Below are 24,224 nucleotides of genomic sequence, written 5' to 3'. Positions count from 1 at the left end.
TTAACCATTTGAGCCACTAGGGAAGCCCCCCAAATCCTCAAACTGAGACTTAATTTCAGTTTTGGCTCTCCCAGAAATGGAATTTTAAACCAATCCTGAATACATGCTCAGTCATATCTGACTCTGTGAACCCATGGATCACCAGGCTCCTCTGTACATGGAATTGTCCAGCTAATAAGGCTAGAGTGTACTGCCATCTCCTCTTCCAACAGATCTTTCCTATGCAGGGATCCAATGCATGTCTCCTGAGTAGGCTGCACTAGCAGGAAATTCTTTGCCATTGCAGGCACCTGGGGAAGCCCTTTAAATCAATCACGAATTGTCTGATCAGCACAAGCTAGGTACTCAGCCTGATAAGTAAGTAAGTAAGTGAAGTCGCCCAGTCATGTCTGACTCTTTGTGACCCCATGGACTGTAGCCTACCAGGCTCCTCTGTCCATGGGATTTTCCAGGCAATAGTACTGGAGTGGATTGCCATTTCCTTCTCCAGCGGATCTTCCCGACCCAGGGATCGAACCCAGGTCTCCCGCATTGTAGACAGACGCTTTACCATCTGAGCCACCAGGGAAGACCTGATAAGGCTGATAAGACTCCTGTTATTCCCTAAAGAAAAGTGACTTTGCAATAACCAACCTGCTTTTCTGTCTAGTGTGACTTTCTTGTTACCATTCCTTTCTACCTACAAAAGTCTTTCATGTTCTACAGTTCCTCACAGATCCTTTCCATCTTCTAAATGAGACAAAGTCAATAAAATCTTTAAAAGTCACTCAGTTGAATTTTGTTTTTTAACATTGTTTATTACAACATGTATATTTTACTGCATGTTAGAGCTTTGGGGAATATAAATTAGAATTAAAAAGAAAAAGTCTTCACAATCAAAGTGAAAATAATTTTGAAAATTGTTTGCTAAATTATTTGGTATGCTTGTGTTTTGACTTTCCAAACAGCTTTATTTAATTACTTTGAAATAAAAGTTAGATTAAAATTTCATGCTATTAGAATACACACAAAGTCCTACCAATACAAATGGACTAGAAAAAAAAAAATCTCAGTATTTTTTGGATTCAATTTTTTTAAGTTTTTTTTTTTTTTTTTTTAAGTTTTTAAAATAATTTTAAAGAAACTGTTTTGGTTAGGTTCTTCTGAGGCTTCAAAGAAATTCATTTCTATGAATATGCTGTTTTATAACAGGGACTCCCAGGGTAAACTAATCCTTAAGTATTCAAATTGTTAATTCAAGGATAAAACTGTATTTATAGAACTGTTAATGTTAAAATTTACATGTAAAATAGGCTCGAAAATGGGATATCCTGTTTTGGAATCCAGAGTCAAAAGAGAGCAGATTCTACACTCTCTGGCCCATCTAATCCTCAAGACAGTGACTTTTGGCACTGGCTCAAACACTGGCATAGCTTATTAAAATGCAGATACCTGGGCTACACCCATTATTTACATAATCAGAATCTTGGGGATGGGTCCCAAGAATCTGTCCGTTAACAAGTTAACAAACTCATGAAATTCTCATGCACCTAAGCACTTGAGAACTCTTGACCACATCAAAGTACTACTGCCTAGATAGGGGAATTTTCCAATATCCCCAAAGCTGGTTGAGAAGACAAGGAATTTTGTTGCTGTAAGCAATTATGCTCTTTTCAAATTTAAATCCACTTGGAAAAACAGGTTGTATTAGGCTAGTGAATATAAATCTACCTCTAAGGAAATACACACATAGACACATTTTTAAAATGTTTCCTTTTCATAAATGTGAAATGTTTGTTGAAAGGTAAATTATATACATTTTTTATATGTTTACAACCTTCAAGTTTTTCAATCACAGACTTGAGATATTTGTGCCCCTCTGCTTTCAAACCTCTTAACCTAGGCTTTATGTCTTCATGGGGAGTAGAGAGAGAGAAGATGTGAAAGTAATTCGAGTTTCAGCGTTTTTCTTCTTCTACGTCACATTTGTCCAGCCTAAGAACCTTGATCTTAAGGACAAGATGGTTTAAGACATTATTTTAATGATAAAAGGTATACATTACAAGTTGTCATAGAACTTGTGCAGTTATCTTGAAACATCTTTAAAAACACCTGTAAGTTAGATAATCACTCTTATTTTTTCTTACAAAACGAGTGGTAAGGAAAAACTTGAAAATTGACCTAAATATAAATTTAACCTAATTTCCCCTGAAAATAGCTATATTTTGAATATTTTATGAGTTCATTACTAAGAGAACTGCAGAGATGTTAAAATAATGGTGGCTTGGCCTTCTTTTCATATTTTCATGGACTACAATTCCCAGAAACAATAAATCTTGTCCATGCATACACCACAACTAACCATTTTAGTGGAACCTGGTCAAACAAAACCACAGGTTACTCCTATGAACCACATTTACTAACTGATAGGGCCCATCTGGGGTCTCACTGATAAGATGGCTCATTATGTTGACCTTGCAAACTAAGAATAAAATCACAGTGATCCTTGAGTTTGACCAAATTGCTCAAATGACATTCTGCTTTCCCACTGGTGCATCTTCTCAAAGCTGTGAGACCACCAGATTCCAGACCTCCGGCTACAGGACTCAATTACAGGCTAAAAATTAACCATCCCTTCAGAGAATTTTTCATTGGTGGGGTATAAGAAGGACCCCGTAAGAAAGGGAGGACAATGGTTCTTCTTAAGGGCCAGTCTCCCTGGCCCTTAGAAAGAAGATAAAAGAAAATAAAAGCTAAAAAATGTTTACTATCCATTTAAGGGATAAAATTTTATTTTCAAGATTACTGTAAATACTAGAAAATATTATGTATTTTGATTTGGGAAGCAAGAGAATTAGATCTAGCCTAGCTTTGACATATCCTTGGCATATAATCACTGAAAGTCACTTTAACTTCTTTGAGTGTCATTTTTTATAATAGTTACTAAAAGTGCTGAAACTTAGCAAGAACAAAGACAGCAGCACCAAACTGTATTAGTAATCACTGTATTTGTCACCTCCACAAACCCACAGCTAACTAGCAAAAATGAAAAACCCACACTTTTAAATGACATCCTTCCAGTATCAACACATTTTAAATTGCATAATAAAACACAGCAACATCTATATAATTAAATGAATTAATATTTTCCAAACTAGCAAAATGCATAATGTTACAAAACCATGCATGGGTGAAAGATCCATTCAACTGCAAGACAGACCCATGGATTGAAGTATAAGAAGTGTTTACTGATATGGTTTCAGATTCTACACCGTATCAAAGATGAATTTCTATAATTATCTGGAAAAGGTTATTAATATTTACTTCTGTTCCTTTCAGTTCAGTTGCTCAGTCGTGTCCGACTCTTTGCGACCCCATGAATCGCAGCACGCCAGGCCTCCCTGTCCATCACCAACTCCCAGAGTTCACCCAAACTCTTGTGCATCGAGTCGGTGATGCCATCCAGCCATCTCATACTCTGTCATCCCCTTCTCCTCCTGCCCCCAATCCCTCCCAGCAGCAGGGTCTTTTCCAATGAGTCAACTCTTCGAATGAGGTAGCCAAAGTATTGGAGTTACAGCCTCAGCATCAATCATTCCAATGAACACCCAGGACTGGTCTTTAGGATGGACTGGTTGGATCTCCTTGCAGTCCAAGGGACTCTCAAGAGTCTTCTCCAGCACCACACTTCAAAAGTATCAAATCTTTGGCGCTCAGCATTCTTCACAGTCCAACTCTCATATCCATACATGACCACTGGAAAAACCATAGCTTCGACTAGAGGGACCTTTGTTGGCAAAGTAACATCTCTGCTTTTGAATATGCTTTCTAGGTTGGTCACAACTTTCCTTCCAAGGAGTAAGCATCTTTTAATTTCATGGCTACAATCACCATCTGCACTGATTCTGGAGCCCCAAAAAATAAAGTCTGACACTGTTTCCACTGTTTCCCCATCTATTTGCCATAAACATGTGATGGGACCAGATACCATGATCTTAGTTTTCTGAATGTCGAGCTTTAAGCCAACTTTTTCACTCTCCTCTTTTACTTTCATCAATATTTACTTACACTATTTTAAAAATGTACTGCTTCATTTTCCTTCTACTAGTCAGACACTAATGAAATTCATAAATATAGAAAACAATGCCACTTGTCTCACTAATATTTTTGTTTCAAAAGTTATTTTTCATATAAAATAATTATTATTATTAAATGTGGTGACCCAAGGACAAAAGAGCAGATAAAACCAAGAAGGGTCTTGGAACGCAGGGACAGAAAAACCAGGCCCTTATAATCCTTCCCTCCCCCGTGTTGTAATTATTAAGGGATTTCAGGTCCTCCTGAGCAGTATAACCTGTCTCCCCTCCTAACCCACACAGGCTTGCTTCCCCTTCTTCCCACACCCAGTATACATGCCTCATCCAATCAGCAAATAACCCACAAGACCCCTAGCCCACTCCCTGAACCATGGGTATAAAAGTGGACTAAGAACCACTGTTCAATGAAATTCTCCCTTGAGCTGGCCTGCTGTTCTAACAGTGTCTCCCATTCTAATGAACTTTATTTCCCTCTCATTCTGTCTCATGTCTGGAAATTCTTTTCCAACCCATACTAGCAACACGACATTAACTTTTAATGGTTGCTTATGCTATGCTAAGTCACTTCAGTCATGTCCGACTCTGTGCGATCCCATAGACGGCAGCCCACCAGGTTCCCCCGTCCCTGGGATTCTCCAGGCAAGAACACTGGAGAGGGTTGCCATTTCCTTCTCCAATGCATGAAAGTGAAAAGTGAAAGTGAAGTCGCTCAGTCGTGTCCGAGTTTTACCGACCCCATGGACTGCAGCCTACCAGGCTCCTCCCTCCATGGGACTCTCCAGGCAAGAGTACTGGAGTGGGGTGCCACTGCCTTCTCCACGGTTGCTTATATTCACATTACTTATAAGTTAATTATTTTTAAGTCTCAGTTTTCAATGGCAACCCACTAGGAGGAGTGGACATGAGGAGTGGACTCGCTAGGAGTCGGACATGACTGAGCGACCTCACTTTCACTTTCATGCATTGAAGAAGGCAATGGCAACCCACTCCAGTGTTCTTGCTTGGAGAATCCCAGGGACAGGGGAGCCTAGTGGGCTGCTGTCTATGGGGTCACACAGAGTTGGACACGACTGAAGCGACTGAGCATAGCATTTTTATATCTAAAACAATAAATATCATTATATCTAATAAATACCATTAGATATAATGCATAAAAGCTGATATAAATCAAGCTATCTGGGTTCTCAGTAATTTTTAACAATATAAAGAAAGAGGTCCTGACAACAAAAGCTTTGAGAACCACTGATCTAGACAATAAACATCAATTGGAAAATAACTGATCTGATATTTTGAGTATTTCTGGAATGGACTTTCTGCCACAACTTTTCTGGTACTGCCTTCATTTCCTGGTTTTATTTACTACACTTTAACCTTTATGATAATTCAGCTCCACTTATAATCCTCTCACATGAGATGACTAGGTACTTTCGTAAACAGTGAGCTGTGCTACTCCACCCTTCGTGGATAAATAATAGAAACTACACTGAGGATCAAAACCATCCCCAAGAAAAAAGAAATGCAAAAAGGCAAAAGGGTTGCCTAAGGAGACCTTACAAACAGCAGAGAAAAGAGAAGCTAAAGGCAAAGAAGAACAGGAAAGATATACCCATTTGAATGCACAGTTCAAAGAATAGCAAGGAGATAAGAAAGCCTTCCTCAGCGATCAATGCAAAGAAATATAGGAAAACAACAGAATGGGAAAAACTAGAGATCTCTTCAAGAAAATTAGAGATACCAAGGGAACATTTCATGTCCTTTATCGAGCTCAACATTCAGAAAACGAAGATCATGGCATCCAGTCCCATCACTTCATGGCAAACAGATGGGGAGACAATGGAAACAGTGAGAGACTTTGCTTCAAAATCACTGAAGACGGTGACTGCAGCCATGAAATTAAAAGACGCTTGCTCTTTGGAAAAAAATCTATGACCAACCTAGACAGCATATTGAAAAGCAGAGACATTACTTTGCCAACAAAGGTCCGTCTAGTCAAAGCTATGGTTTTTCCAGTAGTCATGTATGGATGTGAGAGTTGGACTCTAAAGAAGGCTGAAGGCCAAACAATTGATGCTTTTGAACTGTGGTGTTGGAGAAGACTCTTGAGAGTCCCTTGGACTGCAAGAAGATCCAACCTGTCAATGCTAAAGGAAATGAGTCCTGAATATTCATTGGAAGAACTGATTTTGAAGCTAAAATTCCAATACTATGGCTTCCTGATGCGAAGAACTGACTCACTGGGAAAGACTCTGATGCTGGGAAAGATTAAAAGCAGGAAGAGAAGGGGATGACAGAGGATGACATGCTTGGATGGCATCACGGACACAATGGACATGAGTTTGAGTAGGCTCCAGGAGCTGGTAATGGACTGGGAAGCCTGGCATGCTGCAGTCCATGGGGTTACAAGGATTCGGACCCAACTGAGCATCTGAACTGAACTGAACACTGACAGAGCTCTATAAAGTGACAGTTCCTATAGTGGCTCTAAGTAATCTGTGCTAACATAAAAAGAATCGGAAACCATACTAAGGAATTACATCATATGCTACTTAGGAAATGTTTTTAAGGAAACAATGTCTACAGATCTCAAGAACTTTCAGTAGAAGTTTAATTCTCTTCATAGTTAATGTATTTGAAATAAATGGAGATATTTTTTTACTTCTTATTGCAATGGATTTGACTTAGAAGAATTCTTAGAAGAGTACAAAATATTCACCTCCGACCAACAGTAGTTTAGAAAAAAGAGAAAATGGAAATTACTTCTCAAAACTATTACTTGGAGCAGGCAATTTAAAATCAAAGCTTGCTATATCAATCAATATTAATGTCAAAAAGTAGGCTTTTTGCACAGGTGCACAAGTGATGACAGTACTAAAGACTCTCCTTAATAAGGAGGACTAAAACTCAAGGACTTTAGTCTAATGGACTAATAAAGCCAGGGTTTACAGTCACTGTACTATGATATGACGTAGAATGGCCTGTGACTAAAATTCCACTCTAGGACATTTTAATACTCTTGGAATGTGGTGACACAACTCTCAAATTACTGATTAACCAAACTATTGTAAGAGCCTCAACTATTATAAGCAATGCTGGAGCTGAAGAGCTAAAACAAAGAGGTTAAGCTCACACTCTGTATGTGTGTGTGTGTACATACATAAATACTACATATATATGTCTGTAAATATATATACACACACACATATATATACATATTATATAATTTCTTGTCATACTCTGGTATATATGGAGGGACTGATCATCTTGTTGTTCACTCGTTAAGTCGTATCTGACTCTTTGCAACCCCACGAACTGCAGCACACCAGACTTTCCTGTCACTATCTTCCGGAGTTTGCTCAAACTCATGTCCATTGAGTCGGTGATGCTATTCAACCATCTCACCCTCTGTCACCCCCTTCTCCTGCCTTCAGTCTTTCTCAGTATCAGGGTTTTTTCCAATGAGTCAGTTCTTCGCACCAGGTAGCCAAATACTGGAGTTTCAATTTCTGCATCATTTCTTCCAATGAATACTCAGGGTTGATTTCCTTTAGGATTGACTGGTTTGATCTCCTTGCTGTCCAAGGGACTCTCAAGAGTCTTTTCCAGCACCATAATTCGAAAGCATCAATTCTTTGGCACTCAGCCTTCTTTATGGTCTAACTGTTACATACATACGTGACTATTGGAAAAACCATAGCTTTGACTACACAGACCTTTGTTGGCAAAGTGATGCCTCTGCTTTTCAATAGGCTGTCTAGGTTTGTCATAGCTTTTCTTCCAAGGAGCATGCATCTTTTAATTTCATGGCTGCAGTCAACATCTGCAGTGATTTTGGAGCCCAAGAAAATCTCCCAAACCCTTCTATTTGCCATGAAGTGATGGGACCAGATGCCATGATCTTAGCTTTTTGAATCCTGAGTTTTAAGCTGGCTTTTTCACTCTCCTCTTTTACCCTTACCAAGAGACTCTTTAGATCCTCTTCACTGTCTGCCATTAGAGTGATATCATCTGCATATCTCAGGTTGTTGATTTTTCTCCCAGCAATCTTGATTCTTGCTTGTGATTTTCATCCAGCCCAGCATTTCACATGATGTACTCTGCATATAAGTTAAATAAGCAGGCTGACAATACACAGACTTGACATAATCCTTTCCCAATTTTGAACCAGTCTGTTGTTCCATGTCTGGTTCTAACTGTTACTTCTTAATCTGCATATAGGTTTCTCAGGAGGCAGGTTAGGTGGTCTGATATTCCTCTTTACGAATTCCCCATAGTTTGCTGTGATCTGCACAGTCAGAGGCTTTGGTGTAGTCAATGAAGCAGAAGTAGAGGATCATCTCGTAGTATATAACAATGTTTATTTTTATTTAAAAAATCAAAGAAATACTAATCAACACACTTTTTAAAGCTAGAAATCCAATGACTAAACCAAAATCCTATCTTGTTTTCTCTTCATTAAATGTAGATGCAAAGCATATCTTCTTTTGACAGGCAACATAGAGCAAATAAATGAACAAATGGCCACTTATGTAGACTCCAAAACAAGACATATAGACAGTTCGTAAGTACCTGCATGTGCGTCAAAGAGAACAGGGGGTTCTTGTCCATTTTCCCTCCATTCCCTGTTGCCTTCCTCATAGTGTTTCCAGTAAACACTGTTTACAGCTGCTGCTGCTGCTAAGTTGCTTCAGTCGTGTCCGACTCTGTGCGACCCCATAGATGACAGCCCACCAGGCTCCTCCGTCCCTGGAACTCTCCAGGCAAGAACACTGGAGTGGGTTGCCATTTCCTTCTCCAATGCATGAAAGTGAAAAGTGAAAGTGAAGTCGCTTAGTCTTGTCGGACTCTTTGTGACCCCATGAACTGTAGCCTACCAGGCTTCTCCGTCCATGGGATTTTCCAGGCAAGAGTACTGGAGTGGGGTGCCATTTTCTTCACTGTTTACAGCACTACCTTTTCTAGATTTATCTCTCCTGTTTTCATTTTATTACTCCTCAGCAGTCTTAACTTGCATCCTTTTGGTCTCTGTCTCCTTTTACTTACACCTAGCACTTGCAATCTTTCGATGAGTTATCTGTAGGCCCACTTCCCCTAACAGGTTAGGAATTTCTTAGTATCAGAGATTCATTTTCGTATTTTCTGTAATACATAGCAGTGTCTTATACAGTGAAGTTGCTATTCAAAATAACTGCAAACTGAACCAAATTTCTTGTCTGTTATCCCTAGCAATCCCATTTCTTTGTCAGAAAAGAACTACACTTGGGGTAATATTCTCCATCATTACCATGGACTCTTCCTCAAGAGAATTTTGTTTCTAACACCCACAAATGTGTGTGTGTGCTCAGTTGCTCAACCGTATCCAACTCTTTGCAACCTCACAGACTGCCAGACTCCTCTGTCCATGGGATTTCCCAGGCAAGAATACTGGAGAGGGTCTTGTCATTTCCTTCTCCAGGGGATTTTCCAAACAAAGGGATCAAACCCACATCTCCTGTGTCTCCTGCATGGGCAGGTGGATTCTTTACCACGGAGCCACCGGGGGAAGCCCCAAAGTAACATACAAATTTTGCTAAATTATCTTTCAAATCCACAGCAGGTTTCTTGGTTTTTGGAGGTTAAATAAGGAAAATCTGATTATACAATCAAATTGTGGCTCCTGGGCTCTAGAGCACTTGGGCTTCAGTTGTTGAGGCACCTGGACTCAGCAGCTGCAGTTCCCAGGCTTTAAAGCACAGGTTCAGTAGCTGTGGCACAAGGGCTTATTTGCTCCACAGTATGTGGGGATCCTCCCCAACCAGGGATCAAACCTGTGTCTCCTGCGTTGGCAGGTTGATTCTTTACCACTGAACCACCAAGGAAGCCCCTGAATCTATTTCTTCCTTGCATGCATTATAGCTTTATGCCAATGATGGCTCAGAGACTTGTCAAAGGTTTATTTTAATAACAGAAGCTATGCTTCTGGAATAGAAAGAACTGATAAGTGTGCTTAGTTTTACAATACATCAAGAGAGGCAAGGCAAAATGTTTTAAAACTTGTGGATTGTAGAATTAGCCACCTAAATAATGGATCTTCACTCAGATACTATAAATTCAGATTATATGGAGGAATAAGGGCTCAATTTGGACTGACCACTGCATACTGCAAACATTATTTTTCAGGTACCTCATGGTGAACTAAATAATATGCTCAGTTTCTAAGCACTGAAAGCAAGTACAACTTGGGATACTTACAAATGGAATCTATCTATCTAAAATATGCTTATAACTGGTTAAAGGAGATTCATGTTATGGTGTATGCTCAATGAAAAAATGCAAGTAATAAATGCCAGCTGATGGACAAATGTAATAATTTAGCACCAAAGAATGAGTGCTAGGTACTGTCATGATTTAACCGTTAGCTGGTGGATATACCTGGTGCTTTCTTTTTGCATTAATTTGCTTTTTTTGGAAAATGAGGGCAGTGGTACTCTTTATTAAGACAGAATTTTAAGAGTATGATACTTCTTCCCTTTAAAAATAAAGAAGTTAATACTGTATAGCACAGGGAACTCTACTTAGTGTTGAGTGGCAGCCTGGAACAGATGGAATTTGGGAGAGAACAGACACATTTACATGTATGGCTGAGTCCTTTTGCTGTCCACCTGAAACTATTACAACACTGTTAACTGGCTATGCTCCAATATAACATAAAACAGTAAACATATAAAATTTAGCTCTCTGCTACTGGAGACCTAACTCTTCCCCCACAAGGCCCTTGAAATATTTATGTGAAGTAAACCTTTTGAAAACACTATTTTATTCATCTGGAGCAAGGGAATAGAGGTGAGACAGAGGACAATGCATTTATTTAATGCAATAAAGTATGAAGACATAAGGGTTGTACCAGGGCGGTCTGTGGAGATAAAAATTAAGAGGCAATACCCTTCAAAATTATCAAGGAGTACAATAGCTGAATGTGAGGACCAGGAAGAGTGACTCTGTAGCAGTGTTTTAAGCATAAAGTACTCACATGTCCTGAAACTACTTGTCCAGACATCCCCACAGCAGTGTGGTTCTAAGATATGTTGTACCAGTTCTCCTCTTTACTTGAAATATTTTTAGGATGAAATCTACTTTCAATCAACATTCTTCTTATGGCACATAAGGTCTTGACTCCCCTCTCTTCATTCAGGACAGTTCCACTTTGGCCTATCATATTCTATAGACTCTGGCGTAAGCTTTTGTTTTATTCAAAAATTCTACAGCTGAAAAATTTGAAAACCACTGAACTAAAATACACATGAAGTTTCAGTGGCTCGACCCTGTGAGTATCTATCTATTTTGTATGCAACAACCAAGACACTACTGACATGTCAGGCTGGATGTATCTTTGTTGTGGGGGCTGTTCTGTACACTGTAGGATGCTAAGCCTATACCTGGCCTCTACCTATTACATACCAGTAGCATCCCTCACAGATGGTCTGGTCGTGACAACCAAAAATATCTCCAGACCTCGCCAAAAGTTCCCTGGGAGGCAAAACCCTCCCCTCCCAGACTCTAATCTGTTTGTGGCCTGTTGCTATTTTACACTAGCTTCTCCTTTCTCTTCTAACACCATGGCAATGATAAACATGAGCTATTACTACATACACTGGTGATTTGTTTTTTAATGGGTAGAAAGAGAAAAGAAAGCAGGATAGAGATTTTAACACAAATGTAGGTATTAGCATGCCACATTTTGAAATTAACAGGAGAAAAAGGTTGCTTGGTTACCTGAAACAAAAGGCATAAGAAGTTTCTAGGTAACAACTTAGGCATTTCAGGACCTCAAAGTAAAATCTATTGTCTATAGATACATGTTATTTCAAAAAAAAAAAAAGCAGGGCTATATATGTTGGACTCAGAAATTGGAAACTTCCATAAACAACATAGATGACTTCTATTAAATTTAATATTAGGCTCAGGTGAAGAAGGGAAACGGACTTTTTAAGTGAATAATAAAATACTGAGAATTCACTGTGGGAGAGTAGAAACAGGGGGCTTTGAAATAGGACAATTTGCATTTGAATCTTAACTCCATCTGCTTTACTTTCTTATCTTGGGTAGACATTTAATCCCTCTGAGCCCAGAATTAAAAAAAAGAAAGGAGTATATGTAAGAGTTCATTTCCTTAGATTGCTTGAGGAAGGGGGCAGTTTTTAACCATCTGTATTTCTAGTACCTGGAAAATAATATAAATGTCTATAAATGAGTTTTAAGTGAAGAATATCAAGATTCCTTCTTCTTTAAGACTTAGACAAATCACTTCGTATAAGTGATTATACAAATCATTTTTAAGATTTCTTGCTTTTCCAGTAACTTTCAGCTCTACACCTAAAATTATTTACAGTGTTCATAAATGGCCTGGGACTGACTGGGAATGGTTACAAATGGTTTTAATTTATCTTTGGGTTTTTATTTTCCAAAAGTTAAAAACAGGACACTTGAAAAATGAGATTTTTTTGCTTGTTTTTTCCCGGCCATACCTTGCAGCTCGCAGAATCTTAATTCCTTAACCAGGGATTGAAGCCATGCCCTGGGCAGTGAAAGTGCAGAATTCTAACCACTGGACCACCAGGGAATTCCTCTTGAAAGATGAGGCTTTATACAAAAAGATTTAGTCCTGTTCTGAACCACAATTCTTACATCTAATAGTAATCTTAATAATGATTATACTATTCAGGTGTCAAGGGAGAAGTCTGTTGCAGCACCACAACAGCCCTCCACCAGGGAGTAGCAATTTCTTGCTTTAAAATCAAAAGATATGAGCCAAAATGATAGGGAAATCCTGGTACAATTACGCTGACCTCTGATTAAGGAGCAGAGTGTAAAACAAGGATGGCAGTTTATCTCATTGCTTTTACAGAGATGAGAAGCTATAAAAAACTAAACATTATCTTTATGAGCCTTTCACTTTATTTCTATAAAGACCTAAAGCTTTGTATACTCAACGACATTTAAAATTATCCTATCAAAGGGTAGTATTGTATCAGTATCCCATTGTTCACACGTTACTAATAGGTGACATGCATTTTATCCCCTTTCCCTCACAGCCATCCTCCCATCTTTCTAGCAAATACACAGTTTTCAACTCTTTCCTCTTTTAACTCAAGTTCAGACATCTATTCAGATGGTCGAGGGTTGTTTCCAGTAACTGGGAGAACATGCTTATACAAATCCTGCAGCACATCACCTTACTGAAGGTGAAAGAGAAACATGAAAATATTTTCTGCCACTTACAAACACCATACAATTTTTGCTTCCCATGAATCAAAGAAGTTTGAGGAGTTTAGATATCAAACTCTTTTTTTTCCTTGAATCTAACGTTTGATATCATATCCCATAGGCGATGGATATTTGCTAGATGTGCGTAGTTTTTGATGATTCACATGCCAAACAAATGGGAGAAAATGCTTTAATTTTCCCAATATTCAGAATATTACTTCATTCTAAAAGAATTATTACTTATAAACAGCACTTTCTCCTACATTTTATGTTCTGCTGAACGTTTTTTTATGTACCCCATTGGGTTACATAATCTGTGGCATGAGACAGACAAGCGAAACAATGCTCAACATTTTAACTGAATGGAATATTCAGGGTGCTGGAAAAGGAATCTTTACACAAAGACACATCTAGTGTTAAAGTAAACTTCCTATACAAATCTTAACAAAGGACAAATTTAATTTATAAATGATTAGATTGAATAAAACATTTAAAATTTTAAATAAATTATGCTACTTTAATCATCTTTTATCAATGGATTTAAATCCTTATAATATTGGTCAAGGATATGCAGAGACAACAAAGTATACATAGGTGATTTATACTCTTCAGAACACTCTCAGTCTTGGTTTGGAGTTTGAAAGCTAGGCTTTCTAAAATGCCTAATATAATCTAGAATTCTAATGTAATCTGAAATCCATGATACTCTAGGCCAGGCAAGTTGACTTCCTAGGTAACATGTTCAGACCTTGTCTTAACTAGCAGTTTCTTAAGTCTCTCAAGAGCTCTATCAGTTTTGAATTAGTTTGGGCTTCTTTGTTACTAGAGGTCTTCCTTCAGGCTTAAAGTCTTGTTACCTGTACTTTGGTATTTGTACAACATTGTATCTCCTTCATTCTGCACTCACCGTTAGCTATTCTATGGCTGACTTCATCTGCTTCAGGGTGATACAGAACAGCAGCTCCTCTCTAGCTCTCATCTCAAGGCCTCTGAGTCACATACTACCAGTACTAGCAGCATCACCATGAGCTTCCCTAACTCCAGTGACTCCAAGACAGGACAGAGCTGCTGACCTTTGGGTCCATGTGTCTACATTCAATCATTCTTAGGTTGTTGTGTTACAAGTTCTCCAGAATTAAACATAAGACTTGCTACTAATACTGTTTCCTTTTACGTTTATTTTTAACTGAGTCTTTATATTTGAATAAAATATTTGTTTTTCTAGGATTTATAGTATGCAAATTCTTCTGGAGCCATAAAAATATTAAGACCATAAGCAATACACAAAAAGAGTGAAAATTCCAGAGCTATGTAAAATTACTTAGTTCACAAATTCTACAGCAAGTTATACCATCTGGAAAATGTATAATTGATATGCTCTTTTACATGCTGGCACATTCAATGAAGATAAACATAAAGGATGCAGCACAAATTAAAGAGATTAAAACACAGATAATGGGTAAGGAACAAATATTTTTCAATGATTTCCTTTGTTATAACATGAATCTACTACAACTCTATGGCTATATAGATACTTATTACCTATACTTCAAATTCTTTTAGGAAATAGTACTACAAGAGAAAAATGGAGACTGGTGATGAAATCTCAAAATACCTTTATATTATAAAAATTAAAAAAAAAAAAGACCTGTTGAAAATATTCAAAAAACTACAAATTTTGTGTTAGGCCTGTTAACTAAAACTACATGGTTAATTGTGAATCAGCATCTAATTTCAATGGTAGGGGACAGAGTTAATTTATTCATGGAAATCTAGCATTGAATAGTACAAACAGTTGCCAAATTTCCCTATTGCTAATTTGGGCCAATGAGCATAAATTTTAAATTTTCTTTAGATGTGTTTTCTTTGGGGAAGAAATGCTACAGAATACAAAGAAATGGCTAGAAAACAGAAGAGAGAAAAATGCAGAGCTATTTTTAAAGGGGTCAACTATACTTAAAATAAATACTAAAAATTTGCTCTGAAAGAACAATACAAAAATAAAAATTCTAAAAAGCTGAAGTTAGTCTATCCTTACTTGAGGTTTTTAACCATTTAGTATTAAAAAGAACCATCTTGAGCAAACGAAATTGCCCAAATTAAAACATTCAAAGCTGTTATTCTCAAATAAACAAATTACCCCATAGCTTGAGCTAAAAATCCACAAAAAAGTTGACATAAATTTTCAAAAGAAATGAACAGCAAAGGTTATTCATTTATTTCTAAATATTTATTATTTAGACTAACCTTCCAAACTTTAACATTTCCTCCCAAAAACGAAAAGGGAATACATTTAAGGAAGATGTCAGTACTGAATAGCTAAAAGGAAAATAAAGCAACAATGAACAAATGCATTCAAATAGCTCCTATATAAATTATCAAATTAAAATTCATAATTGTCAAAACAATATCACACATACTCATGCTAATTCTTATTTTTAAAATGATCAGTTTTCTCTTTCAGGCACTAATTATAATTACCCTCCAATATGGCCCTTACTCCGGAGAAGGCAATGGCACCCCACTCCAGTACTCTTGCCTGGAACATCCCATGGGCGGAGGAGCCAGGTAGGCTGCAGTCCATGGGGTCTCAAAGAGTCGGACACGACTGAGCAACTTCACATTCACTTTTCACTTTCATGCATTGGAGGAGGAAATGGCAACCCACTCCAGTGTTCTTGCCTGGAGAATCCCAGGGACGGGGGAGCCTGGTGGGCTGCTGTCTATGGGGTCACACAGAGTTGGACACGACTGAAGTGACTTAGCAGCATGGCCCTTACTCAGCCTGAGCCAAAGGATGTGAGGAGGCAGCATCAGGATATACACAAAGCTGATAAAACAGAATCCCAACATTACAGAGGAAGGTAAAGGACAGAAAAATGAGAAACAAAGTCCAGTATCTTTTTGTGTAGATACAAAATTTCAAAGGAATGAAATTATAAGTTATCAATCTAGTGATTTACTCATGATACTCAATTTAAGCCATTTCAGTAATCTTCATGGGTCCAATTAAAAGGTTAGATGCTTTTAAAGATCCCCTGTGGTAAAAATTATTTAATTTAGTAAATTAAATAGCAAATATCATTATCTTGTCATTGGGAGATAGAATCTTGCAAAATAAAAACCCTAGTCTCATTTTTGAACAGGTTGCTACAAAAATGGTGTATTATTTACTTAGGGAAGAAGGGGGAAAGGAATGATGAATCTACCTTTACAATCTATTTGCCTCACAAGCCAGGATGCAGCATGTAAGATGAAATTCTAGTCCACATGGAAGAATGGAAATTTTTTCTCTATTCCCCCTAATATTTATCTGGACACAATTTTGAAAATCAGGAAATGAAGTAATATGATACTGATACTACTGGTGAGGTAATTAAGGAACTTAACTTACCATTTTTTGGGCTTTGATAGTGGTTTGTACTTGCTGTATTTTACACGCCATTCAAGAACTTCTTTACAACGCTGACATACTCCATCATGAAGTTTTGCATTAATTTTCTTAAAAAGAAACAGAAAAACAAATTGAGAATTTCACTAGTGAATCAGCATTACAAACCCCAAATGGCATATGAGAAATTTAAGCTTTTTTTTTTAAACAGCAACCTAAATTTAACCTGCATAACATTTTATGGTGTACTATGTGTTTTTATGTACATCAATTTGGCTTTTTATGAAGGCAAAGATTCTTAACTCAGGATGTAGCTCAGAATCATCTAGGGAACTTTTTAATTTCCTGGCAGGAGTATTTTAAGCACATCATCCCCACTGATTCTGATGCATATTCATTTTACAATTCAAACTATATAGTTGAGACATATGCACTTTACTGTATATAAGCTACATCTCAAAAAAAGCAGAAGAAAATCCAATCATATTTTAAGCCTACTGTTTTGACAACTCAAGTCTTACTACTGAGAAATGAGAAATTAAACTGAGATATTAGATAATCCTGAATTGTAGTCTGCAGGGGAGGGCAGAGACTTAACAACTTGAGAAAGGAGAGCCAGGGAGAAGCAGCTGGAAGCAAGGAGATATATAATTATTCAATTTAATCTTTCTGTATTCTCATGTAAAGATGTCTTAGAAAAGTTACCTTGATAACCTGGTTTCTTCAAAACAGAAGATAAGTATGTGCATATGACTGGTAGAAAACGGGCTTTATGAGGAAAACAATTTTTTTTCCTTATAATATTCTTCTCAAAATGTGTTGGGAAATAAGAAGGAAGACAAATTTTTTAATGTGTCATGTGTTCTCACAACAGCTTTGTATTCTGTAATATGTTCATTTGACTCAAGACCTAGACTGCATATTTTCACTAAGTACTCTGAGAATTCTCTAACTTGTTTTGGTTGTGGAAGCCTGGTCTTTGCCTACTCTTGGAATAATGAAAAAAGGATAGTTTAAGTTCTCGTTCTCTTTGCTTCTTTTCTAAATTTTTCAAAAGGAGAAAAACAAAGCATCTCAAAAAATGAAGGTTCTCTGGAAGGTTATTTGAATACTGAGTTAAAAGCACAATGTTTAGAAATCATCTGAAAGAAAACAAAACTTCTGCACAGTGCTTGATATTCTTTAATGCTCTAAACAAGAGGGTAAAATAATAACAAAACATTTATTCAAAGAGAAAATATTTCAAGGGTATTTTCAAAAAACCATAAATTGAGCTGTGAATACATTATGATTGAATTTAATTCTGTGGTAAAAAACATATTCTGTTACTTATGAATTGTGTATGGGTATTCTTTTCTTCCTGATCTAGATGTAGAGTCCCTGGGAAAATAAATCCTGCATGCCATTATATCCCCTCTTTTCTGTGGCTCATTGTTGCTAGAAAGAAGGAAATCTGCCTAATACCAAATTCCTCTTCTTATCAACATTGGCACCTAGTTATCGCTTACAGGGTTTGCCAAGAAGTACCCGGAACTAAGGTTCCCATTTCATCTTTTACTCTCACTGCCCTCTGTTGCCTAGAATGTCTTACCAAAAGCACTGCTTATATTTTCCTAACTCCAACAATAATAAAAAATAAACTAATGATGATTTATGATTATAGTATGAATGTGACATAAACTTTCTAGCTAGCATATTCTTAGAATGCACACCATTTCATTACCTGCAATTTTATTATATACAACACATTTTACTTGTTAACTGGTGAGCATTATTTGGTTTCTCGCTTGCTTCGTATCCAATTTCTGACCAGTTCATCTTGATTTACAAAGCTGTGCATAGTTTAGAAACTGGTTTCTTTAGGGTGGATCGACAGATTGACAGTATAACAAAACAGGTCTTTGTGGGAACTTGTCCTGTGAGTGACGTGTGAAGCGGTATAAATGGAGATGTTGTACAGCATTCACATGACCAGCAGGCACTACTACAAAATTAAACTTGATTTTCATGTGTTAAGAAATCATTGAGAAAGAAATGAATGAATAAATGAGAATGAATAAAACTTTCATTTAAAAGTGCTACAGAAAGAAAACTGTGTACTTTGGTTTTGCTGTATTTTGGCAAACTAGAAAAAGTGAATTCCAGAGACATAAGTGAGGAAAGCTTAATCCTAGTTTTTAAGGAATCACTCTGCCTGGAGCAAAGGGGGTGGCTGCTGCTGCTGCTGCTGGCAATCTTACATTACTCACAACTGTGTTTACAACTAACCCTGCCCATTTTGGCAATTCATTTTAGCATGTCCCTTATGGTAGAAAATAATAGGTTACTAAGGTAAAGATTTAAGCATGTCCAAATATAAAATCAAAACTTAGTTTTCTAACTATAAAAGCCTTTAAAGATAATTTAGTTTAACAAGCTACTTCTCATATCTTTAAAGGAAAAAAATCATCAGTGGAAGATTCCACTGGACTTAAGAATCCTAGCTAAAAAAAGAAAACCTTTATCAATGAATACTTCTTTTAAAGTTAGAATAAATATCATAAACATGTATCAGAGGACACTCCTACGTCATATATATACATAAAGTCCTAAAAACCGTCTTAGCTGTTATTAACTCATACAACATATTTTATAGTGTTGTTTTTAAACATTCTGCTGTCCAACGATGCATCAGTGGTAATATAAAACATTAATCACCAAAAAGAACTACGTGATGTGAAGACTTCAACTCCCAAGAAGGTAGCAAGAGCAAATTGTAAATATAACATCTGTTATCAATATGCTGATGCTGAAGAATATTTTATAAAATATAAAGTATCATTTAATAGAAGGCAGATACTATTGTGTATGAAGGGGAAGAATTCAAATATCATTCAAGAGCAACTAATATAATTTTCATTAGGACTTTTTGTACATCATAATCCTTTCAGAAATGCTATAGATAAAACAACGGCACATTTACTTCCCTTCATTAGTTGAAAAAAAAAGAAATTAAAAAATGAAATTCTCAAGAAAAATGCCAATTCTAACTGCAGTTGAATCTCCATTTCCATGGAACAGAATGACCTCGTCTCTCCCCTGCCTTACACCAAAATAAGGTATTTGCTGCCAATATAGCTACAACCGTGTTACTCCATATTTAATTATACTTAAAAGTATATATTTTTAAATTTTCTAGTAATACTCCTTTTATTATAAATTTGATTAGAGGATAAAGAATCTCTGAAATTAGGAGCAAGATATTATATGACTAATAATAATAAGTGTCAAAATCAGTATTTGGGTCTGTGACTTCCAAATTATTACCTGTTATTTTCTTAAATCCTTTTAATATGGCTAGACTATTGTTGGACATAAAGCATCTTACAAAATAAATATAACCAAAAAACAGATGAGGGAATCAGATTAAGGGAAAAACTAGAGTTGGGAGGGAAAATCACAGAGCAGCCAGAAGTACAGCTGGGAAGTGCACCTGCTGGTATAGGCCACAGTGAGATGTGAATTTTCCAGTAGCCACAAAAAATGTTTTGCTCACTTACCTGACTCAAGATCTGTAACGTGCCAAAAATCCAGTTTCTCAGAAGCAGCACATCTTTTCTTATTATTAAAATCTGAAGTTTCATTTTCCCAGAGACAACACCATATGATACAGTAAACAATGCTCTCGAAAAGCATCCTTACACTACAAAGCATTTCACAGAGCTGTTTTCTATCCTAGTGCTCAAGTAGACAGTGTTATATAGTGCAGTCTAGTAAAAAGTTATTTTCAGGTGAAAGTGAAAGTGAAGTCACTCAGGCATGCCCAACTCTTTGGGACCCCATGGACTATATAGTCCATGGAATTCTCTAGGACAGAATACTGCTGTGGGTAGCTGTTTCCTTCTCCAGGGGATCTTCCCAACCCAGGGATTGAACCCAGGTCTCCCACATTGCAGGCGGGTTCTTTACAAGTATTTTTCAGGTACGCAATGTAAATACAGATATCTGATATTCATAAGATCTGTAGAAATGCACTGCAAATCATAAGGCCATCTTCAAAGAATACATCCTCCCAAACGAGTTCTAAATACCCTCATCTCTATTACAAAAAAATTCAAACATGCAGAAAAAATTAAAACAATACTAACGCATGATCACATATGTTATCTAGAGACAACTGTTAACACTTTCCATCTTACCTATTCACTTTTCAAGTGTTCAGTTCAGTCACTCAGTCGTGTCCAACTCTTTTCGACCCCATGAACTGCAGCACGCCAGGCCTCCCTATCCATCACCAATTCCCGAAGTTCACACAAACCCATGTTCATTGAGTCGGTGATTGCAAGTATCAAGATTCTTCACCTCAGTCATATATATTCTAGAAATAAGACTTTCTCCTACTTAACCACAATACAGAAAACCACACCTCAGAAAAATGAAAAATCACTAATACCATTGAATGTAGCCAGTCTACATTGAAATTTCCTCAATAATCCCTCACCGCCCCACACTCCAATCAGTACTCAAGTTCAGTTTGTTCTCTGTCTTTTGGTCTAGCGGGATCTCCCTCTTTTATCCTCTACACTGTTTTTTTTTTTCAATTATTATTTTTTTTTTATTTTATTGGAATATAGTTGACTTACAATGTTGTGTAAGTTTCAGGTATACAGCAAAGTGAATCAGTTATACACTGATGTTTTTGAAAATACCAGGCATGTTATCTTCGGGAATACTCCACATTCTATATTTGTCAGATTGTTTTATCTTGGTGTAATTTAACTCATTGCTTGCTTTATGTGTTTTTATTTTCATTATCTTAACAATGTTTCTCTAAGAGAAAACCTTTTCAATTCCAATGAAGGACAACTTTTTTTCTTTTTTTCTCTTATGGACAATGCTTTTAATGTAAAATCTAAGAAGTCTTTGAAGAATCATGATTTTCATCTATATTTTCTTCTGGAAGTTCAGTAATTTTCGGCTTTACATTTAGTCTATGATCTATTTTGAGTTCATTTTTGTACATGGTACAAAATAGTGGTAGGAGGTTCTTTATAAATTATGTGTCCAATTTCTAGCATCACTGAATTGTATTTTTATCGTCAAAAGTTAAATATGTGTGTCTATTCTGGACTCAATATTCTATCATATTAATCTATGTTTACTTTTTCTTCAGTACTGCCCTGTCTTGATTACTGGAGCTTTAAGGTCTTGAAATCAATACTGTGCATCCGCTAAATTTATTCTTTTTCAAAACTATCTACCTATTCTACTTCCTTTGCTTTACTGTATACATTTTAACATCAATTTGTTAATTTCAACAACAAGAACAAAAGCCTGTGATGATTGCAATTAGGATTATATTGAAACTATAAATAAATTTAGGGGAGAAGTAACATCTTAACAATGTTAAATATTCCAATCCATCAACAATGCATTCCTGGAATAGACCTCACTTGTCTGAGGTATATTATCCTTTTTATTTATTGGTGAATACAATATGCTAATTTTCCCTGAAGATTTTTGTGTTTATGTTCAATGAGGAATGCTGCAGCTGCTAAGTCGCTTCAGTCATGTCCGACTCTGTGCGACCCCATAGATGGCAGCCCACCAGGCTCCGCTGTCCCTGGGATTCTCCAGGCAAGAACATTGGAGTGGGTTGCCATTTCCTTCTCCAATGCATGAAAGTGAAAAGTGAAAGCGAAGTCGCTCAGTCGTGTCCGATTCTGTGCGACCCAATGGACTACAGCCTACCAGGCTCCTCCCTCCATGGGATTTTTCCAGGCAAGAGTACTGGAGTGGGTTGCCACTGCCTTCTCCATTGAGGAATACTGGCCCACAGTTGTTTATTTTAATATCTTTGTCTGGCTTCAGTGTTTAGTTCAGTTGCTAGAGGATTCAGGTAAAGGTTAAAGGGACTTAAAATATAAGTAAAGATTTTCTATATGTTAGAAGAACACTGGACTATTAAAAATCTTATAGGGGCTTCCCTAATGGTCCAGTGGTTAAAAACATGCCTGCTAATGCAGAGGGCACAGGTTCAAAACCTGGTCTGGGAGGATCCCACATGCCAAGGAGTGAGCCTATGCACCGCAACTACCGGAGCCCACGAGCTGCAACCACTGAAGTCTGAGAGCCCTACAGCCTATGCTCCACAAGAGAAGCCACTGCAATGAGCCCACGCACCACAACCAGAGAGCAGGCCCTGCTCGCCACATCTACCCCGCACCCTGAACCGAAGACCCAACGCAGCCAGAAATAAAAAAACACATCCTGTAGAATAAGCTCAAGTCCTTATTTTTAAATAATCCTAAGTACAATTATATGTTTAAAAGTGGTTTTTGGTCACAAACTGAGAAAAATTTTATCCTAACTAGATGAAATTAAATTACTTATGCTTACAGCTGGCCTTTGGTTTATTATATTACATAACACTTTAGGAAACAGAATTTATCACTCAATAAATTATGAATGGGGCAGGGGAAAAAACAGAGTTCAAACTTCACACAGAAATCTCTTCTGTATTCTGTCCAGCAGTCTGTAAATTTTGTTCATCTCCTTACCACTTGGTTTTGCAACTAGTCTTTTCCCTTTAGAACTTTTTTCCCACTGTGTATGAACAATGGTATACTCTATTATATAAATTTCTTATGCTAAGAATTTATTACTTTCGTGGATAAAAAATAACTTTAGTGATCAGTTTTAAGATTTAAAACTATATGAGCATCTATATATAAATATTCAATTATAGAAATTTTTATAAAAATTAAAAAGAGGATAAATCTTATCCCTCAGGGATTCTACACTTTTCAGAATTTCAAGCATATATATTTATAGAAATTTGTATTTTTATCTACATGGTGTTTTATAACTTCTCACCAATTTTTTTTCGTATTAGTATATATACTTTTAAAACATGTTTTTATTGACTGTATATTATATTCTTTCAGAGTAATACTTCCATTTAACCTATTTTCTGATAGTTTGCTTATTTCCAACTGACTGAATACATATGGTTTTCAATGTATTATGTTATAAATACCAGAAAACTTCTAATGAACATGCAAATTCTCATCACATTATATTTACACATAACAACTTCTGATCACATTTCAATAAAAGAGTAAAAATGACAGGAATTTTAGCACAGGTGAAAACTCATGGTAAAAAATAACTGTCCCCTTCTTAAATCAAGTGCAGTACATAATTATTTGGACATTAAAGCAAATATTTCCTAGTCCTGTCTATAAAAATTTGCTTTGTTTTCTTATCCTGGCAGTTAAAATTTTAAAAAGAACAGAAGACACTGCCATTTTTCTTTTCAAAAAGGGAATTAAAAATCCTTCTTGCCAGGAATTCCCTGGTGGTTCAGTGGTTAGGCCTCAGCACTTTCACTGCCATGGGCCTGGGTTCAATCCCTGGTCAGGGACTAAGACCCCACCACTGAGCGGCTCAGGCAAGAAAGGAAAATAGAAATCCCTGCTATAATCAACAATACCACAATTACTAGAGATAGAACACTACTATATGATCCAAAATAT

The 24,224-nt window shown here is 36.8% G+C and overlaps 1 protein-coding gene across 5 annotated transcripts in view; it reads right to left on the bottom strand.

Annotated features, from left to right (window-relative positions):
* C8H9orf85 (chromosome 8 C9orf85 homolog) overlaps window positions 1-24,224 on the bottom strand; it is a 60,503-nt gene that overhangs the window by 8,445 nt on the left and 27,834 nt on the right. For 2 of the 5 annotated variants that reach the window (XM_086415511.1, XM_086415513.1), the window contains exon 2: window positions 16,711-16,817. The exons of 1 other annotated variant lie outside the window; for it this stretch is intronic. In XM_086415511.1, the coding sequence (XP_086271637.1) occupies window positions 16,711-16,817 (107 nt within the window). Of the gene's footprint in view, window positions 1-15,563; window positions 15,636-15,736; window positions 16,147-16,710; window positions 16,818-24,224 lie in introns of those variants that run through there. 2 more of the 5 variants (XM_086415510.1, XM_086415512.1) reach the window with 2 other exon arrangements.

Source organism: Bos grunniens, chromosome 8, assembly GCF_055505025.1.
Source record: "Bos grunniens cultivar Pamir isolate PY7600 chromosome 8, Bosgru_T2T1.0, whole genome shotgun sequence".
In the NCBI taxonomy this organism is placed as follows: Eukaryota; Metazoa; Chordata; class Mammalia; order Artiodactyla; family Bovidae; genus Bos; species Bos grunniens.
This window is presented reverse-complemented; position numbering and strand designations above follow the sequence as displayed.